This window comes from Phoenix dactylifera, unplaced genomic scaffold (assembly GCF_009389715.1).
Source record: "Phoenix dactylifera cultivar Barhee BC4 unplaced genomic scaffold, palm_55x_up_171113_PBpolish2nd_filt_p 002416F, whole genome shotgun sequence".
Taxonomy (NCBI): domain Eukaryota; kingdom Viridiplantae; phylum Streptophyta; class Magnoliopsida; order Arecales; family Arecaceae; genus Phoenix; species Phoenix dactylifera.
The window spans coordinates 15,827-34,359 of NW_024069639.1; the positions used below are offsets into that span (position 1 = coordinate 15,827).

Here is an 18,533-nt window from a genome sequence, read left to right on the forward strand (position 1 = left end):
GAAATCCGGCTCTTATCTTGTTGGGGTGATTGCCCTTACTATGTGCAAATTGATTTGTGTATGTGTATCAAGCATGCATTCACAATTTTGCTATAATTAAAATCAAACAATCACCACAAAATTTCAAACCAATAATTAATTTAAATAAGAAAAGTTTAGAGGTTACCAAAGGGAATTTCTCCAGCAATTTAATTTTTTTTTTTTTTTTTTTTTTTTTTTTTTTTGCAAACCTCTACAACATTTCTTTTCCGACAGTTCTCCTTTTGATCATCCCAGATTTTTTCCTCGATTCCTGATCAAATAATATAAATAAAAATTAGTAAGGGAGAAAAAGAAGATAAGAAAAGTAACAATAATAGAAATTTTTTTAAAAGAATTTTTTTTTTTTTAATTTTCAAATAATTTTTTAATAAGAAAAATAACTATGCTAGCAATCCCCGGCAACGGCGCCAAAAATTGATCGGTTATTTCAATTTTGAAAATAAACCACGCAATAGCACGTATCCTGTAGGATAGTGATTACGGGTGTCGGTCCACAGGGATTGGAGACAAGTTATTTTTCTTTTAAAAATAAATCAAAAAGAAGGATTTGCTAACTTGATTCAACTAAATTAATCTATGAGTACGAATTGAAATTTAATCAAAGTAAATAGATCTAGGGTTTGGAATCCACCACATAGCATTGCATCAAGGATTGTGTTCTTAATTTTTATCTTTTGGAAGGCATGCAATTTTTGGCTATAAGCCTTTTAAAATAAAAACATAAAGAGTGTTAGGAAGATCCATCTTCGGTATAGCATGAAGTGTCTACCTAAGTATGCTAATCTAGGATGCAGCACACTTCATCTTCCTAGGCATGGATCATCTTAGACTACTTTAGCAAACATGATTAGTAACTAGCATGCTCAAAGTTTAAATATCATAAAGGAATATTTCATTGAAAATAAGAATTTAAACAAGCTCCAAAATAACAATAAAAATAAGAACTACAATGCCCTGATATATTGCTAGGGCTTCATCCAGCCCTAGACTAGATGTTTAGCCGAGCATGGCTTCCGGACGACCTCCCATCCTCAAATGAAGTTGATCACCTCCCATAATTCCCAAAATATCCAAGACTCTTCTCTTTCCTCCCCTCTCTCTTCTTTTTTTTTTATTTCTTTCTCTCGGCTTTCTTCTTCTTCTTCACCGAAACAGAGCCCCCCTGTTTCTTTCTTCTCCACCGAGCCTCCCTCCCCCCCGAACGCCTCAGCCCCCTCCTTTTATAGCTGTCCGGAGTGCTCGTTCGGGAAGGGAGAAGAGATCACGGCCGGCTGATTCCGGGGCGTGATGCTGGAGGGAAAATCGCGGATGGATGGGGCGAAAGGCGTCAATCCATAGGAGAATGGCCGGATCTCGTGCTCCTTGATGGCTAGAAACGGAAGGGGATGGCTCCGGATGAGGGGTGCCGCGGGATCGCTGGGAGGCTGATGCGGAATGCCTGGATCACGGAGAAGGGGAAGGAGCTAGAGACGGACGCCGATCCGGAAGGAGCTGGGACGAGGGCGTGGATCTCGGATTTTGCTCGCTAAGAACGGCAGCTGTGAGGAGGCGGGGATGCAGGCGGATGCCTGATGCGGAAGACGCCCGGCTGGCTGGAAACGTTGCTGGCTTTGCTGGTTGATACGCACGGTGATCGCGGAGGAGTTGGTCTTCTACTCGCTCGGAATGGTCGCTGGCTGCAGTGCGGGATCGTCGGGATCACGGAAGAGGGGCTGGGAGGTTCGGTGATTGCGGAGGATTTGGAGACAAGCGTTGCTGGCACGGGATCTGGCACGCGGTGGGGACGCTGAGGATGCGGACGGCTTGGCACGGTGGCTGTTGATGGCTGGGATTCCGGGATTGATGGCGTGAACGGGAGAAGATGAGATGGGTTTCCTTCTTCGGGTGCTTGATTGGAAGCGGGAGCTTGGATGCTGACGGCTGGGTGGAGTTCTTTGAACGCGGAAGCGGGGGAGGATGCGGAGGATCATGCGGCTTGTTCTGAAACAGGGGAAGAGAAGAAATAAAATAAAATAAAATAATGTGGAAGATGAATACGGGAATGAGTAGGATGTTTGAATTTTTTTATTATTTATATTTCTTCTTCTCTTCTTTTTTTTAGAAAAGTGGTTGGGGTCCACTCGGGTAAGTTGGAAGGGCTTTGTTCTGAATCTAAAATAAAGAAAGTTTGGACACGTGGAGAAAATGGGAGAGGCCTTTGTTTTGCTAAGTTGGGAAGCTTGGTGCACACGGGAAATATGACGTGGACAAAGGAATGGGTAGCTTCATGCACATGTGGGAGAAAGTAGTCCACACATGGAACAGATTGAGACTAGTTCGTGAATGGGATGACTCGACCTGCACACACATTAGACTAAATTAATATAGAAAATTAAACCAAACTTGAATTACCTCTAATAATTTATTCAAATGAAATGAGAGGGGAAACACATTTTCTTTTGTTAATATTTAAAATATGTGCATAACAATAGTAATAAGTGCTATGTAAAATAGATAAATTTGTACATTATTTAGCACTTATCATCCGTCTGATCCGGGCCTCTTTTCTCCACTACGCCATTAATGGGCTAAATCATTACAAAAGGGACAAACTCCCCTGTCACCTCCCAGGAAACGCAAAACCCCACTATAAAAGGGGAGCCTGGGGGGAACGGGGGGGAGATAGACACAATTGATGACATCAAAGCTTTCATCTTTGCTTCATCTTAACAAAATATTCTGTGCATACACTCTCTCTCCTCCTACCCTCTCCACATATTTGCCCCCTCTGACTTAAGCATCGGAGGGCCGGCGCCGGGGAGCCCGGCCACCGGTTTTCCTTACAGATCCGGAGCCCCACCAGTGGAGGACGCAGCCGACCGGCGCACCGCCGTCCGCCCCCTGTAGCAGCGGAGCTTCGCCTTCTCCGGCTTCGCGGCGGCCCCGGGTCCAATTTCCAGCAACATCATTAAAAGGAAATTGCGGTTTTATCTTCACAAAGGTGAACCCTGAAGCACAGCAGCAAAAGTGAAGAAACTTGAAGTCTGTTGCTGTCACACTCCCAACCGAGTGCATGACAGATGCCGCATATACCTGCAAGATGAATTATACAGAGATGCAAGGCTAGGTGAACAACAATCAGTCTATTCACAATATCAATAACTAAATAACTTCAATCTTTGAGAGCAATGTAATAAAATTCCACAATTCTCTTTCATCAACATATAATCTTGGGATAACAAAAGTCTTAACGCTCCAAGTTAGTATTAACATAATCCAGATAAAAGTCTCCAGATCTAAGCTAAACTAATAAAAGATCAAATGCCAATTAACCAAAACAACTAAGATTTACAAATGCTCATAAGCTATCTAGCGCACTTTCCAGAGTCCTATAAGCAATCATATTTCAGAACCTGAGAAAAAAAAAAAAAAAGCTATACCAGCTTAGTAAGTGACAAAACACGGGTTAAAGCATATTAACATATAATAAATCAAATAGAATAGCAGGTCATTGATTAGGTAAATCTCATACTTATCAAATATTAAAGAATAATATTTGTATTTCTTTTCAAAACATACTTTTCACAAAATAATGCTAATTCTAATATTTGGCTATGGTTACTTCACGTAATGGTATGGGTTGATAAATAGATATCTGATAACAGATAGTAAGTAATTGGTCCTCAGATAACTATTTTTCTAATTACCGATGGTGTCGAAATTAGTTTCTCAAATTACTTGTCAATAAATTTCAAAATTCAATTTCAGCATATCATGTGATCAAAATAACTCATTTTCAGGAATATAAAATATATATTTAATTTTATGTTATTTTTTATGATAAAATGTAACATGCTTGACCATTAATAAAATAGATACAAAAATCATAAAAGCTATTTTATCAAACAATACAAACTTTATTTTTTTTTTTCAAATTTTGTTAGAAATCACATCATGAAGAGTTAAGTTACTTATTTTGTAGATGTCAAAATATAGTTAATTTAATCAAGTAACACAGATGCTTCGGTACCTAATAATCCAAAACAACATATATACATGCATCGACTCAATGACACATTAACATTTTAAAGTAATTTCTAAACTTTCCAGAAATTCTTCAAAAATCTCAATTTTCAAACTACTATGATTGTAATGGGGAAACAGGTTACTACCCTTTCCCTATTACAGAGCTGGAATGGGCGATGGCACATTACACAATTCTTTAGGGCTAGCTTAGAGGGAGAAAAGACCGGAAGAAAGGAGAGAGAGAAAACTAAAAGAAGAAGAAGAGAGAAAGAGAGAGAACGTGGAAGTGTGAAAGAGAGTACGGAAGAGTGGGAGAGAGCAAAGGAGAGGGAGAGTGGAAGAGTTTGGGAGGGCGGAGAGAGTTGGATGCATGTGGATTAACAATAGCGCTAACAGAGAGCGGTGGATAGGGTGGGAGACAGTGAAATAAAAAATAAATTTTTTTTATAAATATTCTTCTAAATATCAAAATTTGCATGAATACTCTTTCAAAAGTGATATTTACATGTATACCCTCGTCCAACACTTATTTTGCTATTTTGCCCTATTTTATCCTTATTTTCGTATATATATCCATGCCATCTAATACCGTTAAAAAATTAACGGTTTTAAATTAAAATTACTAAAATATTCTTAATAGGTAGATGTGAAAAAGAAACATTTATAAGCTGATTACGATGGAAGATAAAAAAAAAATTTTAAAATTTTATTTTATTTTTAATTAAAATAAATATGATTTTTGTTAACGGTGCTAGAGTAACTGTTATATTAGGGGTATTTGTGCAAAAATAGTGTTTTATGAAGGTACATAAATAAATATAAATTTTATGAGGGTACTTACGTAAATTTGAATTTTTAGAAGGATATTTATAAAAAAAACTCTAAAAGAAAAATATAAAGGAAGAGGAGATGTGGCGTGGGGAGGAGTAGAGCATGTGCGGGAGGGAAGCGTGTGACATAAGGAGAGCGTGCACCAACCCTTTGCTCTTATTCTCTGGATGGAGGGGCACCGGTTTACAGGCGAGCCCTCATCCTGACTGGGCCTGGGCCATGGGCTGGAGGGCAACATTGGCATAAGTTTCAAACCGTGGGTGGTTAAAAAAAAAGGAGACTTTCAATTAATTCAGATGTCCCCTTCTCTGACTAAGGATGGTGCTTGCAAAGCTATAAGCAGAGCTTAATGGATGTTTTCACATGTGATATAAAATAGCTGCCTGATAGTTTCATGACACATTCCCTTTATTAACAACTAGAAGTCTATTTGTATTCAATTAGAGTAAATTTTATGACCATACAATCTGCAAATGGTGTCTTCATTGGCCCAGGAAAAATAAAAGAAAATTACATTTCAGTTGGAATCCTATAAGTAATGCATACAAGCTGTCGAGGTTTCAGTCAAGAAAGCGGTTTGGAATGGTTATCAGCAATCACTAATAGAAGATATGGAGGACTTGCTCTCTTCTTCGGAGTATAACTATCTTCCAAAGGAAATACAAGTAGCAGCAGGAAGACGCACATACTACTTGGCCCAAAATTACCTTCTACACAGGCGACAGTGGTTGCCCATCCTAATTCTGAGAGGTTTCATTCTTTTTATCACTTGATTTCCCGCTGATAGCCCTCATGACTTCTTCTTCCTTTTTATCAAAAAAGTGAATTAAACGTTTACAGCAATTGAATATACTTAAGCTGGGTTGAGGCCCATCACTTGTCCTGGTTTCAGTAGATTCTCCTGTATTGTACTGGTTATACTGACAATATATTCGTATGAAGAATACCAAGAGAGCAATGAAACATGCAAGACCACAAATTAAGAAGAGGCCCCAGAAGCTCCCCAGGCTCAGCCGGTTTGTGTCCGTTTCAGTCACTTCTGAAGTGCATCCTTTACGTGCTAACCATTGATCATGGATTCTCTGGAGATCTCCACTCTCTGACAATGATAGGATGGCAGTTGATAGGTCCTCTGCAAGGGGAGAGTTTCTCTGAAAGGCCTGTTTGGGAAACATTCAGCAACCCTCTATGAGAATGAAGAAAATGCAATATCTATGCACTAAACAAGAAGAAATCAAAAAAAAAAAGAAAAAAGAAGAAATAAATCCTCAAATGCATTCACCCAAGAAAAATTAATGAAAAAACCTCTCATCTATTGTCAAAGTGTAACATCTTCGTAATCGGTGGAGATAAAAGATTAAAGTTCTCCTAGCTTTTTTTACTTCCAAAATCACATATTACTTTGCTTAGTTTTGATTGTTTATCTCAAATATCAGACTTTTTTGACTGAAGGTTTCTGTTGCTAAAGAAAGTTGTAATATAAATCACAAGGTGAGGATTGTAAATCCTTGTCAATGATTACAAGTTAATGTTTCTAAAAGTTATTTGAATTTTGATGAACATTGGAACACCTAATCCTGAAAAATCAATTTGACTTTTCAATATAACCATGCAAAAGACAAGATCACCGTGATTTTAGAATGTGAAATGTGAATACATGCTAATAATCAAATCTTTGAAATATCCTAAACTAATATTGGCTGCAAATGATGGATCAGTGAGATCTATCGCATTAAGTTAACTCATGAAAATAGTTGATAGATACCAACAATATTTGGAAACGAAAGTACTTACAAACCCCCATCCATTTTTGGTGAACTCCTGACCAACCATCTGAAACTGGCAATAGATAGACAAGAAGATCTCAACATATGGAATTTCGTCTACAATTGCAGCAACACCACCACCTTTTGGTCCAAGCTCAAGAACTCTTGCATATTCTTCAGGTGAATTTAAAGGTACCAGACGGGATGGAGAAATATTAAGTTCTTCTATCATGTAATTTCTTGAAAATTTTCCAGCCTGATATCCAATAGGGTCAGAGCTTGAGATCAAGCTGTCAAGCCCTTTGATCCCTGGGGAAAGCTGTTGAACTGTGAGGATTGATGTTAGGCTGGCAGTGTAGCTTGAGGTGATAATTAGTACAACAAACAGCCAAATGATCAGCACAAACCGTCCAAGGGTGCTCACAGTGTTTTCCCCTGATTAGATCACAGAAAACTTTTCAGATACTTAAATATTTCATAGTAGTTGAAACATGGATTATAGATCCAAAATGCGTGCTGAATGCTTAGAAATTTCGAAATATCAAACAGCAAGATTGACGTACTGTGAGCAAAGAACATTGTCGACAAACTAAACCTGCAAGATGAACACAGTGGAATAAATTATTGCATGTTCTAAGAATAAAAGCAACAATGTAATACGTACACAGGATGGTAGAGGCATAGTAGGCTGCTTGAACAATAAATTCTTAAAAACATATAAAATATGCAAATCACTGATTAAGAAAACTATAGGATTTGATTGAAGCAAGCACTCAGCATGTTATTGGAACCTATTTAGATTTTTATGTGATTAAATTGTTAAAATAATATATTTTTAGTCAGGATTTTGGATTCAGACATACAATGGAAGCCCATGGCAATTATAGGAGACAGCAGATTAAAACAGTCCATGTATTAAAACAATATAATATGTTCATTAACTGGAATGTGCTACTTCAAAGCTTGTAACAGTAAAATATGCTCTGAATTACCTGGAAGGATCTACCTCGAAGCTTTAGACAAGAACATATACTTGACATGAATTTGAATAACTAGTAACTGGTATCTTAGAGTGAACCGGGAGGATATAATGCAAATTCAGATATATGCATTGTTTGCTACTTTTGTCATGCCCCAAACCCCACCATCTAGGGTCGGCCACGTAACGTGGCCGCATGAACTCTAGAGCGGTGCTCTAAAAGATCATGCAAGGCCTAGATGAACAATTTTTCAATAAATTTCATAAATTTAATCAACAGATTATAACAAAAAAGAATCCAACTACTAATTCCATCATAATCAAATAATTCAAATATTCAAATACAAATTTTAACTGTCCATTGACATTTAAAAAATAAACTACCTAACTATCTAATGACTGTTGTTACGAACTTTATGCCAACCTATCCAAAATATATGTATCCTATGACTCTGAAAAAGAAAAGCAACAAGAGATATAAGCTTTACAGGCAAGTAAAAATCCCTAAACACACTTACGACTATTCATAATAATATACAGTTTGAAAATAATTAAAATATCACGAAAATCAAAGTCGGCAATTAGCAATACTCAAAATAAACAAAATTTCACATATACGATTAAATATCTATATTATACCCACTCAATGCGATACATCATACAATATCAATTTAAATTTTCAACACTAATTCCAGTAGCTTTCATTAAATTTTCTGCAATCCAATCCGAGTCTAAGACCCATATCCTTTCAACTTTGGGCTAAATTTTGATCACGTTTTCGCCCGTGATAGGATATTGATACGTGTCACATTTTCTGCCAGTGACAGGGCAACCAATAAGTGTCATGTTTCACGCCCGTTGGCAGGGCATTTGATAGTAACGAGATTAGCCCAGAGTCTACACAGGTTCATATTTATGTTTAGTTATAAGACTAACCATGGTAACATTTTCTGCCCGTGATGATAAGTGTCGCATTTTTTTGATGGAGCAATCAATTACTATGCTTAGTCCACAGCACCACGCATCCATTAGCCTGACTGGTGCAAATGTAAGTTTATACTCATATATCATTCATCATAATATTAATCACAAGCATATGATCAAACATAATTAATATAAGAACTATTAAAAAATTCTTGCATCTTACTTATCTCGATCATTAGCATATCATACATACATATGAGCAAAATATATATAGTCATGCAGACCAGTGTATAGAATTCTTACCACTATATCCTGAAAACCTAAACAGACTAATCATCTGTTCACACCGCAATCTATGAATCGGGGTGCACAAAACCCTGCTCAAAGTCTTCTTACTCAGAAGATTGTTCTCACATAGAACTAAATCCACATAAAAAATTATCCAAGGTATCCAACAACCTAGAATCCTCTGCTGGTCTACTAAAGAATTTACTATCACATAGTAACCCAAGACTACCTACTAGTTCCTTTCCACCCAAACTATCCTGCTCAACTAAAGAGAGAAAAAACCAAGATAGAGAGAGAAAAGAGAAAGAAAGAAGAGAGAGAAACAAGAAGAGAAAGGAACTAGAGTGAGGAGAGAGAAAATATGGGAAGAAGAAGAGAGTCGTGAGGCCCTCTCTCCTTCCCTCCCTCTCATTCTCGAAATAGAGGAGGCTCTTGATGGCACTTGTGGTTGGATACCCCTAGTGGCCAATGACCTACGGCGATGCTAGCAGCGTGCCACGTTCGGTGACGACTGACAAAACAAAAGAAAAGAACGTGAAACAGGGAAGACCCCATTCACGATCATTTTGTCTGGATTTCAACAGAAAGACAGTGGCCTAACAACCAAAAGAAAGAGAAGAATAGAGAAACCAACAACAAAGACTTACCTCCAGCAAGCTCTTCCGGCCGGATTGATGGCGAAATCCCCAAGTATATCCCACAGAATCTAGGGATCTTTACCTCTAATGGGAGAATTTCCAAGGTAGAGGCAAAAGGAGGAGGAAAGAGACTTTTTTATAGATGAAAATCGGGCACAACATGAAAGAATTTGGTCTCCTTAGACTCCTTCCTCCGGCAGAATTGGAGGAAGAAGTTGGAAATGGGCAAGAGAAAGACTCCTATCTGGAGTCTTCCTCCCTGCCACACATGCCAAGCACGTGATGCGGCCCAGTACCCAACAAAAAAAATGGGTCCTTACAACTTTACAACTAAAATGGATGATATAAGGTTAGTTACAAAAATCGAAGCTTTTGCTAGCAGCAAAATAAAGCTTAGTTTATTCCTCACTCTTTCTTGGTTGTTAGATTTGCAATATATGTCCCTATGTATGAAGATATATGCGATCAAAAAGGTTCCATACTATAAGATTAGCATAATTATTAACAGCCATATATATATATATATATATATATATATATATGTCCATAAACAATATAATGATATGTTTCATATTGATAAGGGAAAACATTAAGAATATTTATTGAAATTAATTTAAATTACCATCACATGCCTTTACACTGCACATGCATGTACAAGACAGGATAATATGTACATTTCCCAAAGGTGCCACTCTGGAAAATAGGGAAAAGCATTATTGAAAGAATAATAATTATAACAATAACAGCAGCAGCAATTGTCATGCATGCACGACACACAAGGTCATCGAGTGATAGCCTGCCCCCCTGCTACGTGCAAGTGCATGCGCATTGGCATAAAGACAAAAGCTTGTTTTCTGAACATGGAAGTTGCATTATAAAATTAAACCTGTGAAAAATATTGAAGACTAAGGAGTCTGCTAGTGGATCTGGAGGAGGTATCATAGGTTCTGTGAGATGGAGAACTCTAGGGAAAACTAGAACATCCAGGACTTCTTGTAGGATTCTTATATAAATTGTATATAAAACTTGTGTCAATATTTATCAATTATATTAGATTCTTAACAAGTACAGGATGTTTGAAATTGGATTTATTTTAATATATTAACATAGGGTAGAAAGGCTTTAAATAGTGAAAAGCATCTTTACTTGCAACTAGGTAAGCTGTAGAGAGCTTGGGAATAAATAAAAAGCAAGCATATATTTCACTCATCTCGTATGTTTAGATAGTGTAGGGAGTGCATCCAAATGATTAATCCAATTTTCTGAGAATAAATTGATTGCATTCTGCAACTAAGAACATCTCTCCAATTCAACATAGATTAAATATGTCTTGCAAGATTCAAGTTCCAGGGGTGCTGTAAGAAAAAAACTGGAGATCGGACAGCTCAATCCAACTTAAAACGGTAAGCATCATATTAATATCATTTTCATGGAAAAACAAATCACAATAAATTTACTCTCAAGAACCCTCAAGCTGCAGAGTATGATCTGTTTATTTCTTCAATATCTGAAGAGTATTAAGAGACACGTTGCTACTAAGTTGTGAATACATCACCTATCACAAACTAATTGTTTAGATACGAAGATGATGCATGTGTTTGAGAAATTATCATACAAGGAACAAGCAGAACAGGCTGAGAGTTTGATGGCATAAACTACTTGGAACTAAAGACAGTAAACTATGAAGAGAATCTGGTTATAGTTCTAAAATGAACTTTTCTCAATAAATATTACCCTATTTTCTAGGATTAAAAGCAAACTTCAAAATGTTGCACAAAGCTACATGCAGGATGCACCTATGTGCATCGCCCTCGGTAACTCCAGTACTAATGCATTGAAACTTTGGTAGGTGCTGTTGTAAAATAATAGATGGAGAGAAGGAAGAACTTATCAGTTGAGGCGTGATTTCACTGTCCTTAAGAATAGATCGCGTGATGATCGAGCGCGACGCGCCCAGTTAAACGTTTCCGAATCGGATTCGCCAATTTTGGCTTGGACCTCCATTGGGCTCATGCGCGCGTGGGCTACTTTATTTCTTTGCTTTACCAAGTTAAAAGGTTGAATATTACATAAAGATCTTTTGAGTTTTATCCCTTTCCAATGTGGGACTAAAGAAAGTACACTAGACAAAAAGACAAAAGACAAAGAAGGGCAGACTCGGAATTTTGAAATATTCCGACAGGTGCATTATCTCAGAGGATCTTTGGATTTTATACAATTTTTGGAGCTAATCTTCCACAGAAAAATATCTTGGGGGTGATTTAGCTCTTGTATTTTATAAGTCAGTTTCCTCGTAATGGCAGAAATCCTCATTGTGCATGTTAAACTTATAGCCACTAATTAATGTCAAGACTTAATTTGTTTTGTTTTTTTTTTTTTTTTTTTTTTTTTTTTTGCTTAAAAAAAAGGGGTAGGGGGGAGGAAGGGACAAGCCCACCCTCACGTAGCAGCCCCCACTGGGCCCCCGCCCCGCCAGGAGAATGTTCGATGCGGGCAGAAATGGCCGTGTGTTGGGCACCCCGACCGGTTTTACTCATACCCTCCCCACCCGTAGGCCCGGCTCAGCTACTCCTCTGAGCTCTGGCTCGAGTCCCACGTATGAGTACGTCACACCCGGCACCACCCCGGCTACTAGCGGTTCAAGAGCGGTCCTACACCACAAGTCCAAGCAGTGGCCAAAGTAATGAGCTTCGGTCCACAATTTAATCGTCGCCGCAGCGATTCGAACTTGGGACCTTATGGTTAGAATTGCTGCCCAGTACCACTAGGCTACCACCTTGGTGGCTGTTATTCCGTTCTTTACTACAGCAGTGCTGCCATATAAGGCTGCTGTTAACATATATTCATTAGCATATACTTCTAGCAGAAAAGAAATCTCAATAGCAGTAGAGGATACTAACCAACATATTGTCACAAGTTGTTCGCGTGGAGGTCCACGAAAGTCTTCGTTTATCCGATGCTCGAGAATCCAAATAACAGCTCCAACAAAAAGAAAAAAGGCGCCGGTGACACACCACATCTCTAATGTAAATGGTTTCAGGAAAGCCCAAGCAATTGAGTCCGTCTTTTTGACAGGAGCTACTATAACTAGGCCTGATTCAACATATGGCTGTGTAAAATCTACAATTCTTGTTCTATTTCTGACGATGGCAATGTCCCCTACAGCTGCATCAAGATTCTAAAAAAAAGGGCTTAAGGTAGGATTCACAAAGAAAGCAGAAAGAAGACTAAAATTAAGAGCTTGAAGGAAAGTGGGAAAAGAAAAATTCATGATGGAAGATATACTCACATTCTGAGCAACCATATGCACAAGTTCATCATAATTCGGATTTGTCAAACCATCCCCGATTAGTATAAATGAGCATGGAACTGGGTAGGGCAACAGCTTAAGTGCGGTGTTGAATACATCGATGCAATAGCCACTCACATTGTCAGTACCAGAATCATTCGACACGAATTGTTTGAAGCTTACTTTGTTAGGAACTCCAATTCTCAAAGGTTTTCCATTGTTTGGGAACACCCATCCGCGTGGCTTCATCATGGTTTCGCCAGGCCATATTACACTGTAAAGTTGCTGGCTGCTGGTCGAAATGTTTGGTGGCTTCCCATACAAAATTTCAGGAGCAACAACTGAAAGTCGAGAGTAATTAGACCAATATCCTATCAAGCGTGAGCCTGTCCCACCAATGTTAATAATATCATATGCTGGATGGATTAAGTTCCTATCTGAATCGAACTGAACATCACCTGATAGACCTGTAAAATTGGTAAGTAACAATTGCTCAAGTATTTGGTCACCTCTGTCAAAGCCTTTTAGTGCTTCTAAGTGCAAGGTACTTCCATTTGCATCATGCAATCTTGAATCTTTAGAGAAAACAATTTCCCCTCCTTGCCTGAAGAATTGGTCAATAGCACGAGCAACCAACCACACTGAATCATAAGCATACATCCCATAAGTGTTCAAGCTCGAACTAGTACTCGAGCTTTTAATTTCATTATTCCATCTAGATAGAAACCCTGTCTTGAGATCCGAATCTGCAGTGTGGTGACGAAGAACCACTACCCCTTGTATAAGGCTCATAGTGTTAGGATCAACAGGTTTGGTTGAGTCCAGAGTAGCAGCAAGCCAATCAGTGGCTATCCACACATATCCACTGTTCATCATCCCCGTATGTTTGGCAATAGAAAAAACAGTCAAGCCAGTGTCAGGGTTCACATGCACAATGAAAACCCGAGATTCCATTAGGTTCACTTTAAGCAACAAGTCAGTAATCATATTTATGTCAGCCTGAGGAGGGAAGGCAGCTTTGTAAGAGATCTCAGCCCGTCTGCTTGCAAGAGCATCACCTAATGCTGCTATCCCGCCCCGCCCATAGTCATCATCCACAAAGATGGCAGTAACCTTCCTCCATCCATAATATTCGACGATATCGGCTATCGCATTCATCTGGAAATAGTCACTATGAATTGTTCGAATGAAATAAGGATATTCCAGTGAAGAAAGAGTTGGATCTGTCGCTGCAAAGGATAAGAGTGGAACATGAAGTTCGTTAACGACATGGGAAATGACATGGCCTATCCCTGAGGATTGGGGACCTACAATGGCAACCACATCTTTCTCCATCAGCTGCAAGGCTGCAACAAAAAGGGTCTTAAACAAAGACTACTGAAAATTATGACAAAACTTCAAGCATTTAGAAGGCAACAAAGGGTGATTGACCATAATCTTTTCCATGGAACTGTTATGGGACATGTAAAGCTTCGAAAAGATATATAGATTTTTCTATCTTCCACAAATGAATGGATATGAATAGATGATTTCTGAAATAAATGTAAGTTAAATATTTCAAATGTAAAAGTATGGAGAAAAGATTTGGAATTCACCGGCATAAAAGGGGAAAAGGACTTCCTTTTAATGGCAAGTTTTTAAAACTAGAAATTAACTCTAGGCTAATGGACATCCTTAACAATTAACAAATCTCAGAGACAAGCTCAGAGACCTCTTTTTTTCCTTTAAAGAATAAAGTTCACAAACATATCGATAGCAAGGGGATTCCATGAAGAGATAAAACTGAAGAAGTATATCTTTCTTTTAGTGGTTTAGAACAAATGGTTTCCTCTATAAAAGTTATATTTTGAGAAGAACACAACATGGTAATCAACCTTACCCAATTACAGCAGAAATAAAAATTTTTGCTGAATAAAATAAAAGAAACCATTTGGCAATTAAAAATATCAAAAGAAAAGGGATTACTTTGCCCAGAAATGAAAACATACCCGCATTAGTTCTTGATAAATAATGTTTCATTATACCAGTAAGCTCAAAATTATTAGTTTTAACATTCCTTATCAAACAAATGACCCTGATGATCAATAAAGATCTCTTTAAGAACATAAAATATGTAAAACATATTTATATATAAAAAATGTCTAGGCAGTTGTAGATTGAAATATCTCCATAGCATCCGAACTAAAAGTAATATAAAAAAATGGTTTACACATAAAAGCATTCATTTGTGCCCATTATAAAAGCTACACCTCAAAATGAGAATCTCATGTTACCTTCCATGGTTCCAAGAAACCCGCTGCAATTTGTGTCCTGTTTAATCACATTCAACCTAGTCCCAGCAAGAACGCTCGTGTCCTTGTTGACATCCTCCACAGCAAACTCGATCGCCAGGGTTGCTACTCTTCCAATAGTAGAATTGAAGGTGAAGAGAGCCCCAACGTTCACCACGGGACGCACTGAGGAGTTGCTGGTGTTGTTCTGACCCCTTCCCGTTGTTCCAATCATACCAACCAAGAAACAAACAGCAAACAATCGAATGGACGGCCTTACCTTGAAGCCGGCAGACCCAGTTGCCATCCCTGGATCCTTGGATTGGTTTGAGTAGTTTACAGTGACTTCATTGGGATGGCTCCTGGATTTTGAATGCCGTTATGGGATGTCTAGTTTCTAAGCTTCTATGAAACAGAGAAGAGAAGAAAGAGCATTCGACTTCTGAACAACCGTACTGAGAGAGACCACTGCCCGGTATTTATAGGCATCTAAAGGAGGTGGAAAAAGGAAAAAAGCAACCAGTTTTAGAGAGGAAAGCATAAGGACCGATCCTAAACCCCCTCTGTTTATGGGGGAGCTTGAGCCTTTAGGAGTTCACACCATGACTAGATAGAAGAAAAGAATTGGGCAAATGTCTTCCGACTCTAAGGTGTTGTGCCTTGAGAGAATCTCTTTCAGGCTTGGAAATTAGGCAAGCAACAGTGCTTTCACCTATCAAAAGGGAATGGTATATGGAAGGAGATTATTGCAACATGGAAGAAAGCCACACAAAAAGTGGCTCAAATTTGTTCCAGCTGGGCAACGCTTTGTGCCCACAATAATTCAATAGATAGTTGTATGCATGGCACGCCAGGATTGCGGTATATTTCACCAATACCTTTGTTACACGTAGCAATGAAGCTTTTTTTTTTTTTGGACGGAAGATTGGAGCACCCAGGCATCTTCTCTTTTCGGCTGTACATAGAAATTCTTTTAGGCCAAGTTTACATATTAGCAGCGTAGAGGTTGAGACTGGCAATGTCAAATCTCATGATAGAGTAGCTCTTTAGAGTGATTAAGTGTTGTTACAAGACTGTAAAACATTTTAGTTCTAGCGCATGAATGGGATCACAGGACCTGGCTTCGGAATCTCACACACCTTCGGAATCCACTAAAAGAAGGTTAGCCATAGCTTGGACATAATTTATACGTGCCCAAGTTAAAGGCATTGTCCAATGGGATGGTCTTTTGCCCCTCGTGGTGTATGGTGTGACCTCAACCTTTCTTGTAGTGGTAGGCTATTCGCATAGATTCAATTCGGAGCATTTATTGTATGGCAAGGGGCATCCATTCGAAATGGACTGGGAACCTAGTTAATCAAGGGATAACAGGATAAGTGCTCAAAGGATACCCACTAGAAGTGTGGGAACCTAGTTAATTAAGGATAACAGGATACCCACTGAGAGAGATTTGGGACTTCGGACTATGTGCGACGACTTGAAAATCTGAAAGGAAAAGACTTGCTTCTGTACGTAATGTTATATTAATACAGACATGAGTGTATATTCCTGCTGGTTGAAGCTCCACTGGTTATTGAGAGTTTGTAGGAACGGAGTAGTCTCCACAGGGCCATATATTTTTATTTTCAAAGATACACAGACTCATACACTGATGAAGCAGCAGTGGGTGTGGACCCTGCTTGCCTAATTCCAATGCAGAAGACCATGGAATAAGGACTCTATGTGTTCCAATCGGGTATACACCCTATAGTGGACAAACCAGAAGGCATTGGTGTGTTGGTTGTAAATGGATCTATAAATTGGACCTAATGGAAGGGGGAGACATGTAAGGCAAGGTTACTAGCAAAAAGTTACAAACAAAATCTTGGAATTGACTATTAGAAAAGCCTTTTCGCCCAGTGGCCATGTTAAAGCTCATAAGAATCCTTTTATCAGTCGCAGCGCTGGAATTATGAGATATAGCAAATGAATATTAAAACTGCTATCTTGAATAGATTCATTCGAGAAAAAAAAATTATGGATCGGTTAGAAGGTTTAATATCCAAAGGCTAAGAAACAAAAGTGTGCAAAGTGATAAAATCCGTTATGCCCTTACGCAAGCATCTTGGAGTTGGGATATCCATTTTGATGAGGAAATCAAATCATTTGGTTTTCTCACAAATTTGGATGAACTTTTGTTTGCACAAAAAGGTTAATTGGAGTGCCTTTACATTTTTGGTTCTTTATGTTGATCACATACTATCATTGGAAATGATGTAAGGCTAATGTCTATTTATCAAGAATGATGTAGGGGGCAATGTCATCAATTAAGATATATCTACTCACTTCGCTATGAAGGACTTTGTATACTCGGTGTGAGGATCCATACAGGTGTGTGTTTCGTCTAATGTCAGCTACATACTGGATAGATTTTAGGCACCTATACAGGGCTAACTGATGGGTCTGTCCCAAGTCAACTGCATTGATAAGATATGACCAGGTTTAGCACGCATAATGCCCTGAAGAGGTTTCAACTTTTTAAGCAGAGAATCACTTCTAAGAAAATGTCTCCTAAAACACAAGAAGAATGAGAGGAGATAAGAAAGTACTCTTATGCTTCAGCAGCAGTAGGAAGTCCCATATTTAATGCTATGTACCCAGCCAGATATCTGTTATGTATTCAGTTTTGTAGGTAGGGACCTATCTAAATCTAGGCCTAGAACATCGGACAACAATGAAACAAATTCTTAAATATTTGAATAGGACTAAACACTATTGTTTAGTGTTTAATGAGAAAATCTGGTTGACGAGAGCTACCCGGATTTAGATTTTCAATCAGATGCTGGTGATAGGAGATCAAATTTTCGGTTTGTGTTCACTCTAGGTAATGGAGCAGTAAGTTCTTGATATTATTGCAAAGGAAAAAAAAAAGTTGCAATTAGGATACTATTGCATATTCTCCAATAGAAGCAGAGTATGTAGCAGCAAGCAAAGCCGTAAAAGAAGCTATATAGATTCACATGCACATACAAGAAAGTAGAGTTGTCCCTCTATTGACTCTTCCTTTCTCTTTACTCTGATAACAGTGGATCAGTGGTGCAAGCTATCGAGCAAAGAGCTCATCTGAAAATAATGCACATATTCCTAGAGCGCATGCTATAGGGCATGCTGCATTATATACATGTTGGCTAAATTATGTAAAGGAACCACCATTCTCTTATTGAGAAAAGATTCAAGCAATTTTCATATGAATATGGGACTCGAATTAAAGAAGTCCATCCTGTACATTTTCGAAATTGAAAACAAATATTTTAGTATTATATCTGTAAAATATGTAAAAAAATTTTAAAATTGTTTTGGAATCCAGTTAAATGAAAATCATGATTATGAGATTAAATAACCAACGGATTTGACATTGACAATATTCCATCCCTCATAGCTCATGAAAAATATATTATGGTATGGTTGAAGGGCCAATTATCACAGATTGTAATGAAAGCAATGTCAAGTATATTCTCATTT

At 38.2% G+C, this 18,533-nt stretch overlaps 1 protein-coding gene and 1 long non-coding RNA gene across 4 annotated transcripts; one reads left to right on the top strand and one right to left on the bottom strand.

Annotated features, from left to right (window-relative positions):
• Window positions 1–5,285: 5,285 nt before the first annotated feature.
• On the bottom strand, window positions 5,286–15,769 carry LOC120109574 (glutamate receptor 3.4-like). 3 transcript variants are annotated; one of them, XM_039123339.1, is made up of 6 exons: window positions 15,036–15,760; window positions 12,763–14,069; window positions 12,374–12,651; window positions 7,208–7,239; window positions 6,673–7,079; window positions 5,286–6,038 (listed from the first exon to the last, which is right to left on the bottom strand). In XM_039123339.1, exons 1-6 carry the CDS (start codon window positions 15,337–15,339, stop codon window positions 5,616–5,618), a joined length of 2,751 nt encoding a protein of 916 aa, XP_038979267.1. In that variant the 5' UTR covers window positions 15,340–15,760; the 3' UTR covers window positions 5,286–5,615. The 3 variants fall into 3 exon arrangements, 2 of the variants coding, with proteins under 2 accessions (XP_038979267.1, XP_038979266.1); XM_039123338.1 differs by having other exon boundaries at window positions 12,763–14,108; window positions 15,036–15,759; XR_005510410.1 differs by lacking the exon at window positions 7,208–7,239 and having other exon boundaries at window positions 12,763–14,108; window positions 15,036–15,769.
• Window positions 9,483–11,817, top strand: LOC120109575. The gene is made up of 2 exons (XR_005510411.1): window positions 9,483–11,322; window positions 11,656–11,817. It is a non-coding gene; the product is annotated as an uncharacterized LOC120109575 (long non-coding RNA).
• Window positions 15,770–18,533: the final 2,764 nt, after the last annotated feature.